This window comes from Zootoca vivipara, chromosome 13 (genome assembly GCF_963506605.1).
Source record: "Zootoca vivipara chromosome 13, rZooViv1.1, whole genome shotgun sequence".
Taxonomy (NCBI): Eukaryota; Metazoa; Chordata; class Lepidosauria; order Squamata; family Lacertidae; genus Zootoca; species Zootoca vivipara.
The window spans coordinates 21,727,906-21,744,519 of NC_083288.1; the positions used below are offsets into that span (position 1 = coordinate 21,727,906).

General features: G+C 46.7%; 1 protein-coding gene across 3 annotated transcripts in view; it reads left to right on the forward strand.

Annotated features, from left to right (window-relative positions):
• ARHGAP23 (Rho GTPase activating protein 23) overlaps positions 1-16,614 on the forward strand; it is a 152,437-nt gene that overhangs the window by 85,041 nt on the left and 50,782 nt on the right. For 2 of the 3 annotated variants that reach the window (XM_035135511.2, XM_035135510.2), the window contains exons 3-5: positions 6,540-6,564; positions 9,226-9,318; positions 10,530-10,608. In XM_035135511.2, the coding sequence (XP_034991402.1) occupies positions 6,540-6,564; positions 9,226-9,318; positions 10,530-10,608 (197 nt within the window). Of the gene's footprint in view, positions 1-6,539; positions 6,565-9,225; positions 9,319-10,529; positions 10,609-12,978; positions 13,080-16,614 lie in introns of those variants that run through there. The other variant, XM_035135512.2, reaches the window with a different exon arrangement.

The window sequence follows — 16,614 nt, forward strand, 5'->3', positions numbered from 1 at the left end:
GTCTCACTGGGAACAGTCGGTAGCTTCATACGTAGCTATATTTAGTGCCTTAATTATTATCCAGGGCCTCTGTGTGCATGGGGTTGTGTGTGAGCGCATTCTGGCTGGAGGGACTGTCCTTGAGATTTTGCCTTCGCCATGGCATGATGTGAGTTGACAAGACCTAATGCTCAGAGGAGGAGAGGAGTGAGTTAGGATTGCAGGAGGGTGTTTTTGTTCCAGTCCTCTGTGACAGACAAGGGGACACTGTGACATCAGGCCCTGGGGAGAGGCCTTCCTTGTTCTTCTCTCTTAGAAGTGGTTCTCCTGCTGCAGCTCCAGAGATGGACAGTCACACCCATGAACGAGAGCAAGTATATAATTCAGAGTGCCGCGGGAGTCTCTGTTAGGATGAAGGTTAAACTACATGTGTAAGGAAAGTTAGCAAGCTGCTACTTGGCCCCCACTCAGTGGAAGCTGGTCCACCAGGTCAATTGCGGGCACTTCCCCACCAGCCCCAGTCTGTTCTCAGTGAGCCAGGGACCTGACTACTTAAAACCACTCCAAGGTTTGGCCCTACCTTCCAGCTTTTTCTTCCTTTGTCACACTGTTGTCCTTGTGGCAACTCACAAGGAAGGAGGATGAAACTAGAACTGGTGCCTACCATTGGCTCTGGCGCCACCTACTGTTAGGCTCCCTGCCTCCCACCCTACCAGTCCAATGAGATGGGAGGCTGAGTTCCATCTCCTGGGAATGCAGTAGTGTGGCTCCTTAACTTACATCTTCACTATAATAGGCAGGGGAGAGCTTTCTCTTTATTTCCTTTGCCCAAATATGTCATAGTGATTGATGTAACCACTACAATTACTTTTCTCTTCCTCCCTCCCTCTCTCTGTATGTATGTATAGAGAGGTATTTCATAATACTGAATAAACTTGGGCTACCCTTTCTGAAAAGGGACGCGGGTGGCGCTATGGGTTAAGCCACAGAGCCTAGGGCTTGCCGATCGGAAGGTCGGCGGTTCGAATCCCCGCGACGGGGTGAGCTCCCATTGCTCGGTCCCTGCTCCTGCCAACCTAGCAGTTCGAAAGCACGCAGTGCAAGTAGATAAAAAGGTACCACTCTGGTGGGAAGGTAAACAGCGTTTCCATGTGATGCTCTGGTTCTCCAGAAGCAGCTTAGTCATGCTGGCCATAGAATCAGAGAGTTGGAAGAGACCACAAGGGCCATCCAGTCCAACCCCCTGCCAAGCAGGAAACACCATCAAAGCATTCCTGACAGATGGCTGTCAAACCTCTGTTTAAAGACCTCCAAAGAAGGAGACTCCACCACACTCCACCACTGTTCCTGTCAAACAGCTCTTACTGTCAGGAAGTTCTTCCTAATGTTTAGGTGGAATCTTCTTTCTTGTAGCTTGAATCCATTGCTCCGTGTCCGCTTCTCTGGAGCAGCAGAAAACAACTTTCTTCCTCCTCTATATGGCATTCTTTAATATATTTGAACATGGCTATCATATCACCCCTTAACCTTCTCTTCTCCAGGCTAAACATGCCCAGCTCCCTAAGTTGTTCCTCATAAGGCATCGTTTCCAGGCCTTTGACCATTTAGGTTGCCCTCCTCCGGACACGTTCTAGCTTTTCAGTATCCTTCTTGTACTGTGGTGCCCAGAACTGGACACAGTACTCCAGGTGAGGTCTGACCAGAGCAGAATACAGTGGTACAATTACTTCCCTTGATCTAGATGCTATACGCCTATTGATGCAGCCCAGAATGGCACTGGCTTTTTTAGCTGTTACATCACACTGTTGACTCATGTCAAGTTTGTGGTCTACCAAGACTCCTAGATCCTTTTCACATGTACTGCTCTCAAGCCAGGTGTCACCCATCCTGTATTTGTACCTTTCATTTTTTTTTTTTTTGCCCAAGTGTAGTACCTTACATTTCTCCCTGTTAAAATTCATCTTGTTTGCTTTGGCCCAGTTCTCCAATCTGTCAAGGTCATCTTGAAGTGTGATCCTGTCCTCTGGGGTATTAGCCACCCCTCCCAATTTGGCTTCTGGCCACATGACCCGGAAGCTGTACGCTGGCTCCCTCGGCCAGTAAAGCGAAATGAGCACCGCAACCCCAGAGTCGTCCGTGACTGGACCTAACAGTCAGAGGTCCCTTTACCTTTACCCTTTCTGAACACTGTGTTCACACAAATGGCTTGAGCCCTTCCAGTCGTGGTGTGGTTGTGGCCATCAGACTTGCCCTCCTTCTAGTTGCACACATGTGCAGGCATATCTAGCAGCAGAAGCATTGTGTTTGGCTGGGAGCTGAATGACCACTTGACTCCCATTACATAGTTGCTGCCACTTAAGCCCATCTGTGAGCAAGCAACTGGGGGGGGGAGAGGTGTGTGGCTGCCGCAGCACTAATGCTGGGGAGCCCAACTGGTGGAAAGTGCTGGGCGTGTAGGGGGGGGCGGTGGAAGAATGACCTGGTTGGTAGCTGAGCTTTTCGATCCTCATTATGCATGAGAAGTTGTTTTATTAAAAATACCCCTGCACTATGATTCCCACGTTGTGCTTAGTAGTACGTGCTGGTGAGCTGGTGGCGCTGTGGGTTAAACCACAGAGCCTAGGACTTGCCGATCAGAAGGTCGGCGGTTCGAATCCCCACGACGGGGTGAGCTCCCGTTGTTTGGTCCCAGCTCCTGCCAACCTAGCAGTTTGAAAGCATGTTGAGTGCAAGTAGATAAATAGGAACCGCTACAGCGGGAAGGTAAACGGTGTTTCCGTGTGCTGCTCTGGTTTGCCAGAAGTGGCTTTGTCATGCTGGTCACATGACCTGGAAGCTATACGCCAGCTCCCTCGGCCAATAGTGCGAGATGAGCACGCAACCCCAGAGTCGGTCACGGCTGGACCTAATGGTCCCTTTACCTTTATGATTCCCACGTTGTGCTTAGTAGTACGTGCTGGTGAGCTCTTTCCTGCCTTCCCCAGAAAAGGAACTTCTCTCAAATAGTCCTGGGAAGTATGCTTATGTGTTTGTGTTTAAGTGGTTTTTTAAAATTTATTTATTATTTCCTTTATGAATCATTTCCCATAAAACTTCCCCCCCCCCAGCAATTTTAGCAGTAAGAAAAACAACAATAAAAACACATATAAAAACAGTTTCAGGTCAAATAGACTGGGATAAAGATCTCCGCTTAAAAAAGGCTTATTGGGAAAGGAAGCTCTTTTAGGGAGCTGCCTAAAAGATAATAGAGACTGCACCTGTCTAATACGTAACGGGAGGGAGATCCACAGGGGTAAGTGCCGCCGCACGAAAAACCCGAATTCTACATTGTACAGAACTGACCTGTTGAGGTGTCTCTGCAGAAGGGTCTGTAGTGATAGGCTGGATATGTAAAGAGTGAGAGATCGTTCAGATTTCTGGGCTTTTGGAGTAGTGGGGTTGTCTTCGACATCTCTCTTTCTCAGATATAAGTCTATGTTTATGTTCATATTGAGACTCTGTAAAAAAACACTTTTTTAAAAAAAACCCGTTCTAATACTGCGTGCAGGGTATACATTCTCAAAAAAAGTTAAGAGGAGTGCTAGGAGCAACCCTTTTTCCTTTTAAAATGTCCACAGCTGTGGGCATCTTGGGAGCAGCATCCCTCAGCAAAAAATGCGGGGCACTGGGTTGATCAGCATAGAAGGGGCACTGCAAGGATTGTCAATGGGGTGGGGGGACTTGGCCAACCTGGCCCGTGTCCTTTTGTCCTGAATACTGAAGGAATGGGAGGTGGGTTTGCTGCTTCCTCCTGTAAAAGCTGTGACACGTCATCAGGGACACAGCCAAGCCAAATGGTTGGAAAGGGCAGGCCTGCTTTGCAGAATCCGGTTTGTGGGTCAGCTGGAAAGGAATGGGTCTGTTTGTTTACCCATCTTGGCACTCATTTTGGGAAAAGGACCTTACAGCAAAGAACAGAGACCAGCTTTCTTGTGAGTTCAATACTTACCCAGCACCATGCGTGACCATAACAATCCGAACCCTCTGTCCAGAAAGGACTAAGTCTGCCCTAAAAATTAAACTATGCAAATGGGTAAGTTGCTTGTAGCCATGCTTCTTCTTCTACTACTACTTCTTCTTCTTGTTATTTAAAAGCTGTATGTGCATTTGCAAAACTGGGTTTGTACTGATAATTGGTGGTTCGGAGAGGAGGTCAGGTGAGTTGTGGGGAGGCAGATTTTCATCCCCACCCCTAGACAAGAGGTGTTTTTGGGGTCCCCCCAGGACATAGTATGTGCTTGCAGTAGTTAGCTATTCTATTTCAGGGCTGCTTTGCATTATATGTAATTTTATTCTTAGCATAACTGATACTATCTTAAAAGCAAAGCTGGCCGAGGTTTACATATGGGATAGAAAATTACAGGAAATATTTGGAAGTGGGATATGTATGGCATGGTGTTATAAAGCAACAGGACGAAGAAGACCTGCTAATCTTGCCAGGGAATCTTGCCAGGGAAGGTATGGTTCAACATTGTGGGGAAAGGGGCTAAACTTAAGGTGCAATCCATCGAAAGCAATTTTGTTTACAGGAGAGGAGGCCGCCTAACCAATGTGGCTTGGAAGTGCTTAACTGTGGCTAGATTGTGACCTTTGCTGTTTGAACTTCTTTAGTTTAGATAACAGAGTATTGCAGAGTCTTCATGAGAGCCTAGTGAGCATAGTGGTTAGAGGGTTCGACTTGGACTTGGGAGACCAGAATTCAAATCCCCACACAGCCATGAAGAAGCTCACTGTTGGGCCAGTGGCTGTCTCTCAAACCTAACCTACCTCACAGGGTTGTTGTGAGGGCAAAATGGAAAGGGGGCAAACAGTATACACTTCCTTGAGCTCCTTGAAGGAAAGGTGGGAGATCAGTGTAATAATAATAATAATAATAATAATAATAATAATAATAATAATATGCAGGTTCAGCCCCCTGCAGCTCCAGTTAAAAGGCTCTCCAGTAGCAGAGCTTGAAATGATTCCTGCATGAGATCTATGAAAACTATTGCCTGTCAAGAATGCAGAGTACTGGGGTAAGATAGATCAACTCTATCAAAGTAATAGTTCCAAAACTAGCCTTCACTTGTAACTGCAGATGCGGTTATAGCCTAGTCATATATGGGAAGGGCTGTAAATCAGAGATAGAGCCACAGGTTGCCCACCGCTTGCATGGACAACACTGAGCTAGATGAACCAATGGTCTAACTATAAGGCAGCTTCCTATCCCATCAGATAAACCATCAGAACAAAGCAATACTTCAGTAGCTTCATTCAAGGCTGCTGGGTGGCTATATTTTGAAGAGAAGAAAAAACCCAGCCATGTCGCAGTGAATGAACTGAAGCATTTAGTGACTTGAAAAATCAGAAGAGACCTTTTCAGATAGGTGGGTTAATAACGAAGAAACAGTATAGTCAGACACTTGGGAGTATTGAAGCTTAGACCTAGTTTATTTTTCACTTTACTATGGTGCTTATTTCCCCCCTCCCCGAAATCTGGAGGCGTTTCACAATGACAACGGCATGCAAGATGTATCACAATAAACAATCTATACTGTTTAATTGTTAACCAGTGAAAAAGCTTATACCTATTTTAAAAGGTCTGTCTCCAGAGCGGGAACATATACAGTATGTCTATGTCACGTGGAATTCATAGACATATATTGAAAAATCTGTAACTGCACTCCTATCATCCACCCTAATAATCTCACCATGTGCAAAGTCAGGAAAAGCTTGCTCTGTTGTGGCAGTGCGTAACCAGTTGGGTGTCCTCCCCCCCCCCAAAAAAAATCTATTTTCTGTTCTTCAGAGCATAAAACAACAACTTGAAAATGTAGATCTCTTATTGGAAATGGCAATTCTAATCAGTTAACTGTTGATATAGATAATGAAAGTGAAACACTTTGCTGAACTTGGTCCCAATTTTTGTGAGGTTGTCATTAGCAGGATGCTAATGCCTACAAACCTTGGGCATTAATCCTGAAAATTTTGTAAGATAATGGTAGTCATATTTGGGCAATCAGTTCCCTCACATGACAGTTACATGAGGGCTCAAGGAGGCTCACTGCGTCTCCCATTCCATGGATTCAGAAAAAGCCTTGAATGAAAGTTTCTCATATTTTTGAAGGTGCATGAATTGGCGCTGCATATGGCAAACTTATCAGCCAATGAATTACAGATCAGAACTCTTTACTGTGGGGGCAGGGACTGTCCAAAAGGGTGCCTGTTATCAACATTTTTGCTAATAGCAATGGAATCATTTTGCAATTTGGAAATTTTGACCTAAGGGAGAAGCATTAGATAGACAAGCATATATGCATTTATATGAGGGGTAATACTGTAAAATCTTAGCAAGAATGAATGGGCAAGTTTATATGCCCTTTAATCAGTATCTGCCAAGTAAGGGCCAAACAGTTCATTATGTTCAAAGAAAAAATTTCAACCACTAGTGGCTGTAACGAAGAGTGAATATGGGAAGGGAGGTAGAGGAGGTGATTAAGGAATCCTGGGTGGTCAAATTTTCTCTGTTCTCTCTTTTGTAGGAGGAAGAAAATGGAAACAGAACAGGTATGTAGCTGTGTTTCTTTTCCTCTAAGTTAGAAGTGGGATTCAGTCTTTTGTGTGCACAATCAGAATCAGATTTTTAAAAAAACTTTTCAAGTGCAAGAATTCACACTCACGATATTTTAGTGTGCCCTATTGTTAAAGAACATGAAGAAGTATCTTGCTAGAATAAACCACAGACCACCTAGTCCAGAATCCTTTGCAATGATTACTTTGAGAACAGTAGGCGAACAATTACATGCACTCTAAACAGGAGTGTGTAAAGAATGGCAATGCCAGCAAAATAGCTAGTGAGGAAGCAATCTGTGCTGTTCCGTCTAAATTGTGACTTCCAAATAGAAACAGAAAGTTGTGGATTGTCTTACTCTAGATTTTTAGCTCTCTGGTTTGTAAGCAACCTTGGGATTTTAAGAAAACATGTGTGAGACCTCTGGGACATTCCCACAAGACTTAAATTGAACTCGTATCTTCCTAACTTGTGGGGAAAAGAATATATTCCTGTATGGCCATGCCATCAATGGTGAAAAAGAGAGGGATGGCCTCCAGAGTAATAACTGAAGGGAGTTCAAAACACTAGTGGCTTTTGTTCCATTGTGTACTGCACCTGTGACCTTCTAGAGGTTTTTTTTTAATCCCCATTGGCCCCAATGGATGTTAATTACAGTGGGGCTTTTACAGGAGAGCATCCAGTGGATTGTGGGAGTTCTTTCTGTCTCCCACTCTGCTCTCCATAATGACACCTAAAAACTGCTTCCTTAACATGCTCATGCAGAGGGCTGCCTTTGCATCTTAGTGCTAACAAATCTGTGGTGTCTCTGCAAAGTAGAAATTGGGCAGGGGGACTTTTGTGGCGCATTGCAAATGCTGCTTCTCAGCTCATCTTTGCATTCCCCACCACCAGAGGGAGACATGTATAGCACGACAGCGATGGATATGGATAGCTTAGTTACGATGATCAGTCATTGGTTGATGTCATGACTGCTTGGTGGGACTATTACAATGGGGCTGCCTTTGAAAATAACACAGATGTTTCACTTAGTCCAGAATTAGGCTCCAGAAATTTGGTCCGATGTGGGCAGGTGGAACCACATCACACCAATTCTCAAAGAATTGCACTGGCTGCCTATTTGCTTCCTGGCACAATTTAAGGAGATGGTGCTTGCCTATAGAGCTCTAAGCAGCTTGCTACCGAAATACCTGAAGGCACGCCTCCTCCATCACTGCTGGCTAGCGCCCATGGGAGCTACAGTCCAAGATATCTGGAGGGAACCAGGTTGGCAGAGGCTGCCTTAGTCTGTTCTGGTTTGCAGTTGGTAGAGGCTGGTGCCCATTGAGACAGTGTGAAGGACAGGGATGTAAACAGTAGATTGAGCCAGAGCCAATGATAGGCAGAGCCAATGAATTCTAGCCTTCTCTGTCTGTCCGCCCAACCTGCCCTCCTTCCCTGCAGAGTTTGGCAAGGAGAGTAGTACTGAGATTAAGGAGGAAGAAACTGATAACTAGTGCCACCCCTTGGACTGGATGCAAAACATAAGGCAGGCAGATGGGGGCAGGCTGAGGTTTTTGGGGCAGCACCTCACTTGCTCTAATGAACCAGACTCCATTCTTAAGTGAATGACTGGGGGTTCTTGCCACTGGATTTTGAAGGGCAGTCCCAGGATTTCTTCCACGGTAGCTCGAAGGGGGCATAGTCTGCAGATAGCTGAGCTCCACTGAATAATGCCACTCTTTGCTTCCTTTCCTAGTTGAAGGACAGGTCTGCGACTCCAGTGCCTTGAGGCGGGATTTTGAACTGAGCAGATCTGATGCCGTCGGAACACATCACTGCTCTTTATCCTTGATAGAAATTATTTTTGCTTTTCTGGGAGCTGCACTCAGTCTCATCCTTAAGGGGTCAGGCACTGGGGGTTGTGCTCTAGCCAGCTCCAAGGGCTGCTGGTAGTCATGGCTGATATGACCGTGCACCCTTTTGGACTGTGTCACGCCATGGCTGTTCTCATGGTAGGTCAGGCCTAAGCTCCCTGGTGTCTCATGGGCAGCTTCCCAAACCACCTGGGACTTGTGGGCTTGATTCCACTCCCCCACAGAAGACCATGGAAATAAGTATGAGAGCCATCAGGATTTCTAGCATTCCTTATTTAAAGTGCTCGTTATAAGTCACTTAAATGATGTTCTCCTCCTGCATGTATGTATCCAAACCTGAAGATCCTCTTCAGAAGGGAGGTGAAGGGAGGTGGGTGACTACAAAGGAAGAGGGCCTTCTGGGTGGTGGCACCCTAGTTATGGAATAACCTCCTCAGGGAAGATTGCTTGGAGATATTCTACCAGTAGCAGATGATCTTCCAACACTGCTGAAGAAGACTGAGAGGTTGGCACAGTGAAAATACACTAGCAGATTGGCTATTGTTTTTATGGCCTTTTCAGCACAGAGCAAATACCTTTTCATTCACCCCGGCCAAAGCATCCCTGCCTGGCTTTAAATAAACCTTATACTCTCACTGGTTCAGCGTGGTTTTACGCTGAGCTGTTTCTGTTGCTATAATAAGCAATTAATAGGATTGCTTTTGTTTTATGAGTGCCTAGAGAATTTTGTTGAATTGCCAGGCACCTAAATTTAATAAATAATATTGAAAGTGCTATCTCGCTTTCTCTCCATCACTTAAGGTCCCTCCCGGAACCGTCTGGAACCCATGGACACCATCTTTGTGAAAAGCGTGAAGGAAGATGGGCCAGCACACAAGGCTGGCCTCCGAACAGGTGAGAGAAGGGACTTCTTTTTGAATACATACGTACATGGCTTTGTTTGGATGCCGCCTTTCCATAGTTTGAACCACGCTCAAAGAGGCTTACGACATGGAAAAAATAATACCCAGTTACAAATAACAAAAGTAGTCATAAACCAGTCATCCCCAAACTTCGGCCCTCCAGATGTTTTGGACTACAATTCCCATCACCCCTGACCACTGGTCCTCTTAGCTAGGGATCATGGGAGTTGTAGGCCAAAACATCTGGAGGGCCGCAGTTTGGGGATGCCTGTCATAAACAATAAAGGAAAGCATCAAAAAATACAGAACCAAACCGAACAATTTCCACACAAATCAGGGGACCTAAAATAATAAAATTTAGTATCAATAGCAGCAACTTCCCTGACTATGTCTGTAGGAGTACCCAGAGATCCATGCTCATTGGCTGGCTAGTTTTTGACTGATTCTATCCATTTTCTTTTACCTGAACCATTTCTCGGTCTTGTGCATGGCCCCGTTCAGCCTGAAAACATGGGAGCACAAAGTTTGTTGGGCCTGGAGGGTATGCTGCTTCCACCCCAACTCTCCTGCATCAAGGGGCAAGGTCCTAAGTGGGTTTTGGCTAAACATCCCTGCAACTGAGAACCCCGCCTTAACAGGGTTCCTGATCACTAAGAGACTTCCAGTGCCTGAATGTGCTTAGAACCCCCCTCAGACTTTCCCTCTCAATGCTGCCCTGTTTAGGGAAGTTTTTAATGTTTGATGTTTCATCGTGTTTTTAATATTCTGTTGGGAGCCGCCCAGAGTGGCTGGGGAAACCCAGCCAGATAGGTGGGGTATAAATAAATTATTATTATTATTATTATTATTATTATTATTATTATTGTTATTGTTATTATTGGAGCCCCCTCCCCTAAGGACACATTGGGTGTCCTCATTCTTTCAGACTGAATGGGTGGCTACAAATACATAGGTCACTCGCCTGCATATTTTTTTCATAATTGATCCTGGTTTCCAAAAGCAGCTTTTCTTGGTGCAGGTCACCTTAGCAAAAACCCTCAGTATTTTAGACGTCTTTCCTTTGTAAAAACAAACCTCTCCCTGCTCCATTGCCTTCCATACAGGGAGAGATTTAGAAGAAAGCAAAACAAATCCTGAATTGTTTGTCTCCTATCCGTTTTTGTGTTGGTGGGCCTTTTTCTGTTAACCTGTCCTCTTCTGCAGGAGACCGTCTTGTCAAAGTGAATGGTGAAAGCATCATTGGGAAAACATACTCACAGGTCATCGGCCTCATACAGAACTGGTGAGTTAATCTCCTCCATCTCTACTAGAACCAGGGCCTTTTCAGTACTGGCCCCAACTTGGTGGAACGCTCTTTCCCAGGAGACCAGGGCCCTGCGGGATTTGTCATCTTTCCGCAGGGCCTGCAAGACAGAGCTGTTCCGCCTGGCCTTTGGGTTAGACACAGCTTGACCCCTGTGTTTTCCTCCCCCATGGCTTGGATTTATGGACTACTTGAAATGAGGCTGCACTTTAAATTTTAATATTGTATTTTAATTAATTGTTTTTATGTTTTATTGTAATTCTGTTGGTGTCAGCCGCCCTGAGCCCGGTTTTTGACTGTGGAGGGCAGGGTATAAATAAATTATTATTATTATTATTATTATTATTATTATTATTATTATTATTATTATCTTTCCCCTTACAGACATTTCAAAGAACATAGGCTGATCTTTGAAACTGCCACCTCTTCTCTTTCTCAAAACGTTTCAGGTGGTGGGGTTTTTGGAGGTCTTTTGGCTGGAGAGAGAGCTTAATTGAGATACTTCACCCGTTTTATTTATTTTAACACATTTGCAACCTGCTCTTCCATGCTAGTCACGATGGCTCTGTGTCGAAGGGAGTTTGCCTCTGAATACCAGTTTCTGGGAATCACAAATTGGGATGGTGCTGCTGTGCTTGGTTCTTACTTTTCAGACTTTTCAGTGGAACCTGGTTGGCCATTGTGAGGAAAGAAGGCTGGAATAGAAGGTCCTCTGGTCTGATCCAGCTCAGGGCTCCTCTTATGATCTTACATATAATTCCTGGGTGGTATTTTGCCCTCTGGGTGAGCTTCTGTATAAACTCAGATGGTTGCTGAAATGATTTAATAGCGTATACACACACAAAAGCATGAGTCTCTCCTTTATTCAATTTTAAAATGGGCCAGTGTCTTTGCCCTGGGCGTCTTGCCCAAGTACCCCTCCCAAGCACGTGTCTTTCATTGCTCCAACTTGTAGTGCTCTTTATAATCCGTTTGTCGTGTTTGCCACATTCTCTGCTTTCTCCACCTCAACTCTGCTCGTTCTGATCGTCAGGCGGGCATCAGCTGTTTTATATCCCCTGGCACTGCAACTGGTTTTCTCACAGGGACGTTGTTTGTCTGGTGATAACCATATGAGCCCCAACTTCATTGGGCCTTCCGGGACAAACCTACCATTTGATTCCTCCTCTCCCAGAACTCTTTCCATCGGCAGCCATTTCCACTGGGCTGCATCTGAGGGAGAGGGACAGATAACAGAGCCCACATCATCTGGGACCAACAGCCATTTTGGCTCCCAGAACTGTCTCCTTGGTAGTAATTCCAGCTAGGAAACTAGGTTCCTGAATTTCTTTGCTTTCCTCCGCATTCCCTTTTCTCATTTGTATTGTGTTTCTTGCAAGATTGAAAGCCTGTGGTCAGGCATGCCTTAAATGATAATAATCTGTGTACAGTGACAATAGGAACCCTGCTCTAGAACTTTTTGCCTGGCATACTCTTGGAGCAGAACTACACGGGGCTGCGACTGAAAATGATATTTTTGCCCTCGGTTTCCCTGTCTCCCCTCTGTTCACCACCTGCTGTTGATGGGGCAGGGTAATTGGTGTGGTGACTTTTTTTTTTTAAATACTTTTTATTGATTTTACAAAAATAATAATAAAGCAAGACACACATATCAAATTCATCCACCCTCTTGGTGTGGTGACTTCAGCACAAAGAGGGAGGAATCCAAATCCCATGTTTGTTATAATGTATAGTTTTGTTCAGTGCTTTGTTCAGGACGGGACGGGACACAGGGGTACACATACCCCTAAACATTTTGTGAATCTTTGTATTTTTTTTCCATTTACTGTATTTATTTTCCCCGATTTGAACTATAAAATGGTGATTTTCTTGAGTCAAAATGAGAGTACCCTTAAAAAAAAATTTTAAGAAAAAAAAGCACTGGTTTTGTTCTTGTAATCTATAGATTCTAGTTCCTCAGGTGACTTAAGTTAGCTGTGTCTGATGATGGTTACAGGCACTTCTCTTAAACAGCTCTTGTGAAAATGTATCACTTCCCCTGACCAGGGGGAGGCGCTGCATCCAGCACTTAAAATTTGGCCTGTTCCTGAAGCAAAGAGAAGAAAATGACCTAATAAGAGGCACTGCCTCACCGTGTTTTGTAATGTCAGGCATTGAGCTCCATTAGCCTTCAGAATTGCGTATGGGACGTGGGGAGGCCAGATTAACCTGAGAAGGGGACCTAAATATAGCGAATGGGGAACGTGTAAAACGAAATCAATCCAGCCAGGAACTATATATATAAAATGCCTGGCCCAGAAGCATCAAAGGCGTGTGGAGGGGGGGGGGGGAGAACGTAGCCAGGGGAAAACAGAGAGAGACAGAGAGAGGACAACTCTGCAGACAAGCTGCAAAAAGCAATCATAAAGGTTGCCCGTCAGATGACTTGCAAGCCTTGCAAGAAAAGTTTGGTAAGGAAGGTTTCTGGCTTGAGGCCCTCTTCTCAGTTGTCTGGGAGCGAATTGGCAGGGTGGGGTGGGGGTGGGGGTGAGGAACTGGAAAATTTCTGAAAGACTGGTTGCCATGAAATCCAGGGCTGACGCCTGAAATTTTGGAAATACTTTTCCCCATCTCTGAGGGAAAGGAATGGCCGTCTTTTTCCACCTGAGGTAAAGGGGAGGGAAAATAATTAACTGGTGTGTGTGTGTGTGTGTGCACGAAGAACAAAGCTTAAAATGGGCAAAACTAGGATGAGCCTGGCCAGGCCTCAGTGGTTCACAGAAAGAGGCAATCTTGCCAATGTGTCAGATTGATTAAACAGCTACCGTGTTTCCCCTTTTTTAAGACACCGTCTTATAACTTTTTTTCCTCAAAAAAACACACGGTGGCTTATTTTCAGGGGGTGTCTTTTTTTTAAAGTGCTGGTACAACTGGGTCCCACTGGCTCAGGACACTCGGTGCTCTCTTCCGCGCACATTATAAACACCACACTCTAGCCTACTGTGCTATCCAGGTTTTACTGTCAACCAGGCTGGCAGCAGCTCTCCAGAATTTCAAACTTGGGGGTACCTGGGGGTTAAACCTGGGATCCTTCTGCTCCCCGGGCTCTCTCACGCCGGCCGAGGAATAAGGAGGGAGGCCGTGACCCGTCCCGCTCTGAGATGCTTGTGAGGGAAGCGCGAGGGGGACGAGGCTTGGGCCCATGCCCCTGGCGCGCGCGCGCGGCTGAATGACGAGCCGAAGCGGAACCTTTTCTCTGTGGGGGGGGGGGAGACGCGCGCGCGCAAACACACACACACACACACACACACACACACACACACACAGAGACACGCACAGGGAGAGAAAGAAAGAGACGCGCGCACACACACACACACACAGAGACGCACGGGGGAGAGAGAGAAAGAGACGCGCGCGCACACACACAGAGAGAGACGGACGCACGGGGAGAGAAAGAAAGAGACGCGCACAAACACACACAGAGAGAGACGCACGGGGGGGAGAGAGAGAGAGACGCGCGCGCGCACACACACACACACACACACACACACACAGAGAGACGGACGCACAGGAAGAGAAAGAAAGAGACGCGCGCACACACAGAGAGAGACGCACGGGGGAGAGAGAGAAAGAGACGCGCGCACACACACACACAGAGAGAGACGGACGCACAGGGAGAGAAAGAAAGAGACGCGCGCGCACACACACACACACAGAGACGCACGGGGGAGAGAGAGAAAGAGACGCGCGCGCACACACACACACACAGAGACGGATGCACGGGGAGAGAAAGAAAGAGACGCGCACAAACACACACACAGAGAGAGAGACGCACGGGGGAGAGAGAGACGCGCGCGCACACGCACACACAGAGAGAGACGGACGCACAGGGAGAGAAAGAAAGAGACGCGCGCACACACAGAGAGCGTGCGGCTGCAGCACACACAGAGAGCGTGCGGCTGCAGCGCTCACGAAGCAGCGCTGCACTTAGGGGAAGATGGCCAGGGAGGGGGGCTGCGGGGTCAAGGCAACGCGTGAAAGGGAGGGATGGCGAGGAAGAAGTGGGGAGTGAAGTGATCGGGGCTTTAACATGCCCGCACGCGCAAAAGGGAGGCTCGGAATGTGGAGATCGGTTCTGGCTGCTTCTCTTAAAGTGCCGCAAGTAACGAGCCTCTCTCTCTTTTCTCCTGCCGCTCGTGCCCTTGGTGCTTCGTGCGGTGCTGCTTCACGCTTTGTCAGCGCTGCAGCCGCCACCGCTTCTGGGCACCCACCCGACCCCGCAGGCTTCCTCCTCCTGCCGCGGCCGGCATTGCAGGAGCTGGGTCCTGCTGGCTGGTGCTCCGTGCGGCACTGCTGCACGCTTTATTGGCACTAAAGCAGCCACCGCCGCTTCCGGGCACTGACCCGACCCGGCAGGCTTCCTCCTCCTGTCGCGGCCGGCATGCTGGGTCCTGCTAGCTGGTGCGGAAGTATGGCTTATTTTCGGGGTATGTCTTATAGCTCTCAAATGGTTAAAAACCCTGCCATGGCTTACTTTCTGACTACGTATTAAAAAAGGGGAAACACGGTATTAACTATTCTGGACTGCTCATTGAACGAATAGTTTGTAGTGTGGCCTTGCCCTCCAGATGTTTTTAGACCACTGCTCTCCTCAGCCCCAGCCAGCATAGCTGTGGGAGTTGTAGTTCAAAACATCTGCAGGACGCCAGACTGGGGCTGGCTGTTGTAGTATAATGGGTCGCGGAAGGCTGTTGCAGCGCTGAGCTGTGAGCCGGGAGAGCCTTGTGTTTAATTTCACCTCAGCTTTGGAGTTACTAGGCCCGAGGACCTAACTAGATATTGTGGAGGGCATGTGGCTTGTTGCTGACTCATGTCTGCCCCCCCGCACCCCCCCCCCCCGGTAACTTCTAGTAAAAGAAACATGAGATGTGATGTCAAAGAGTCATCAGGGCAGACACTCAGCCCCTGGCATTTCCAATGAAAAGACGTCACATGTCGGGGCTAGGAAACAACTCTTGTGACTTGAGGGGCTGCTGCTGAGTTGGCCATTGGGCTTGACGGGTTGCTCCTCTGACAGCAGCTTCTTTACAGCAGAGACGGGGAAGATGTGCTCCCCCCCCCCGGTTGTCACTTGTCTACAGCTCCCATCAGCCTCGGCCAGCATGGCCAATGGTTGGCAATTATGGGAGTTGCAGTCCAACACCACAAAGAGGCCACCAGGTTCCCTGTCCTTGCTTTACAGTATAGGTTAGGACCACCTTCCTCCTCATCTGTGCATTAAAAACATCATTGGAAGCCGTTCTCTGGGTGTTTCCCCTTTCTGAAGTCAGGCTTTTAGCAACCACCAGGAAGGCCTTCTCAGTGGTGGCACCACATTTATGGAAGGCTTGTTTGTTGCTCCTATTTTTGCACTATTTTTCTCAGCTGCTTTTTAAAACATGAGCCAAAATTGGTTTCAATCTGCTGCCTTGGTTCTAATTCTGTGATGCTTCTGTTGGTTGGTTTTTTTTAATGTCTGCTGTTTAAAATCAAATTTGTTTTGTTTTTAATTTTAATTGTTAGGATTCCTGAGAGTATTTAATCTTGAGGATGGGACTTAAAGTTTCAACAAACACACAGCAATAAATAAATAAAAACTGTTAAAATTGGCTTTCCAGTTTGATGAGGGGGGTGCCCCCCCTGGTGTGGCTTTCTTTCCACGCCACCCCATGGCATCGGGCATTTTCACTTTTCAGTGCCTGCTAAAAGCATTTGTGTTTAGGCAAGCATATTCAGACAAGTAAAGCCCTAAACGGCTTCAGCCCTTTATATCTGAGGGAGCATCTTATTCTCCATCGTTCAGCCTGAACACTGAGGTCCAGCACCAAGAGCCTTCACTGCGAATAGTGAAATTACAGGGAACCAGACAGAATGCCTTTTCATTAGTCACCGCTACCCTGTGGAGCACCCTCCTGGCAGATGTCAAAGAGTTTAACAACTATATGGGTTTTTTTTGTAGACATCTGA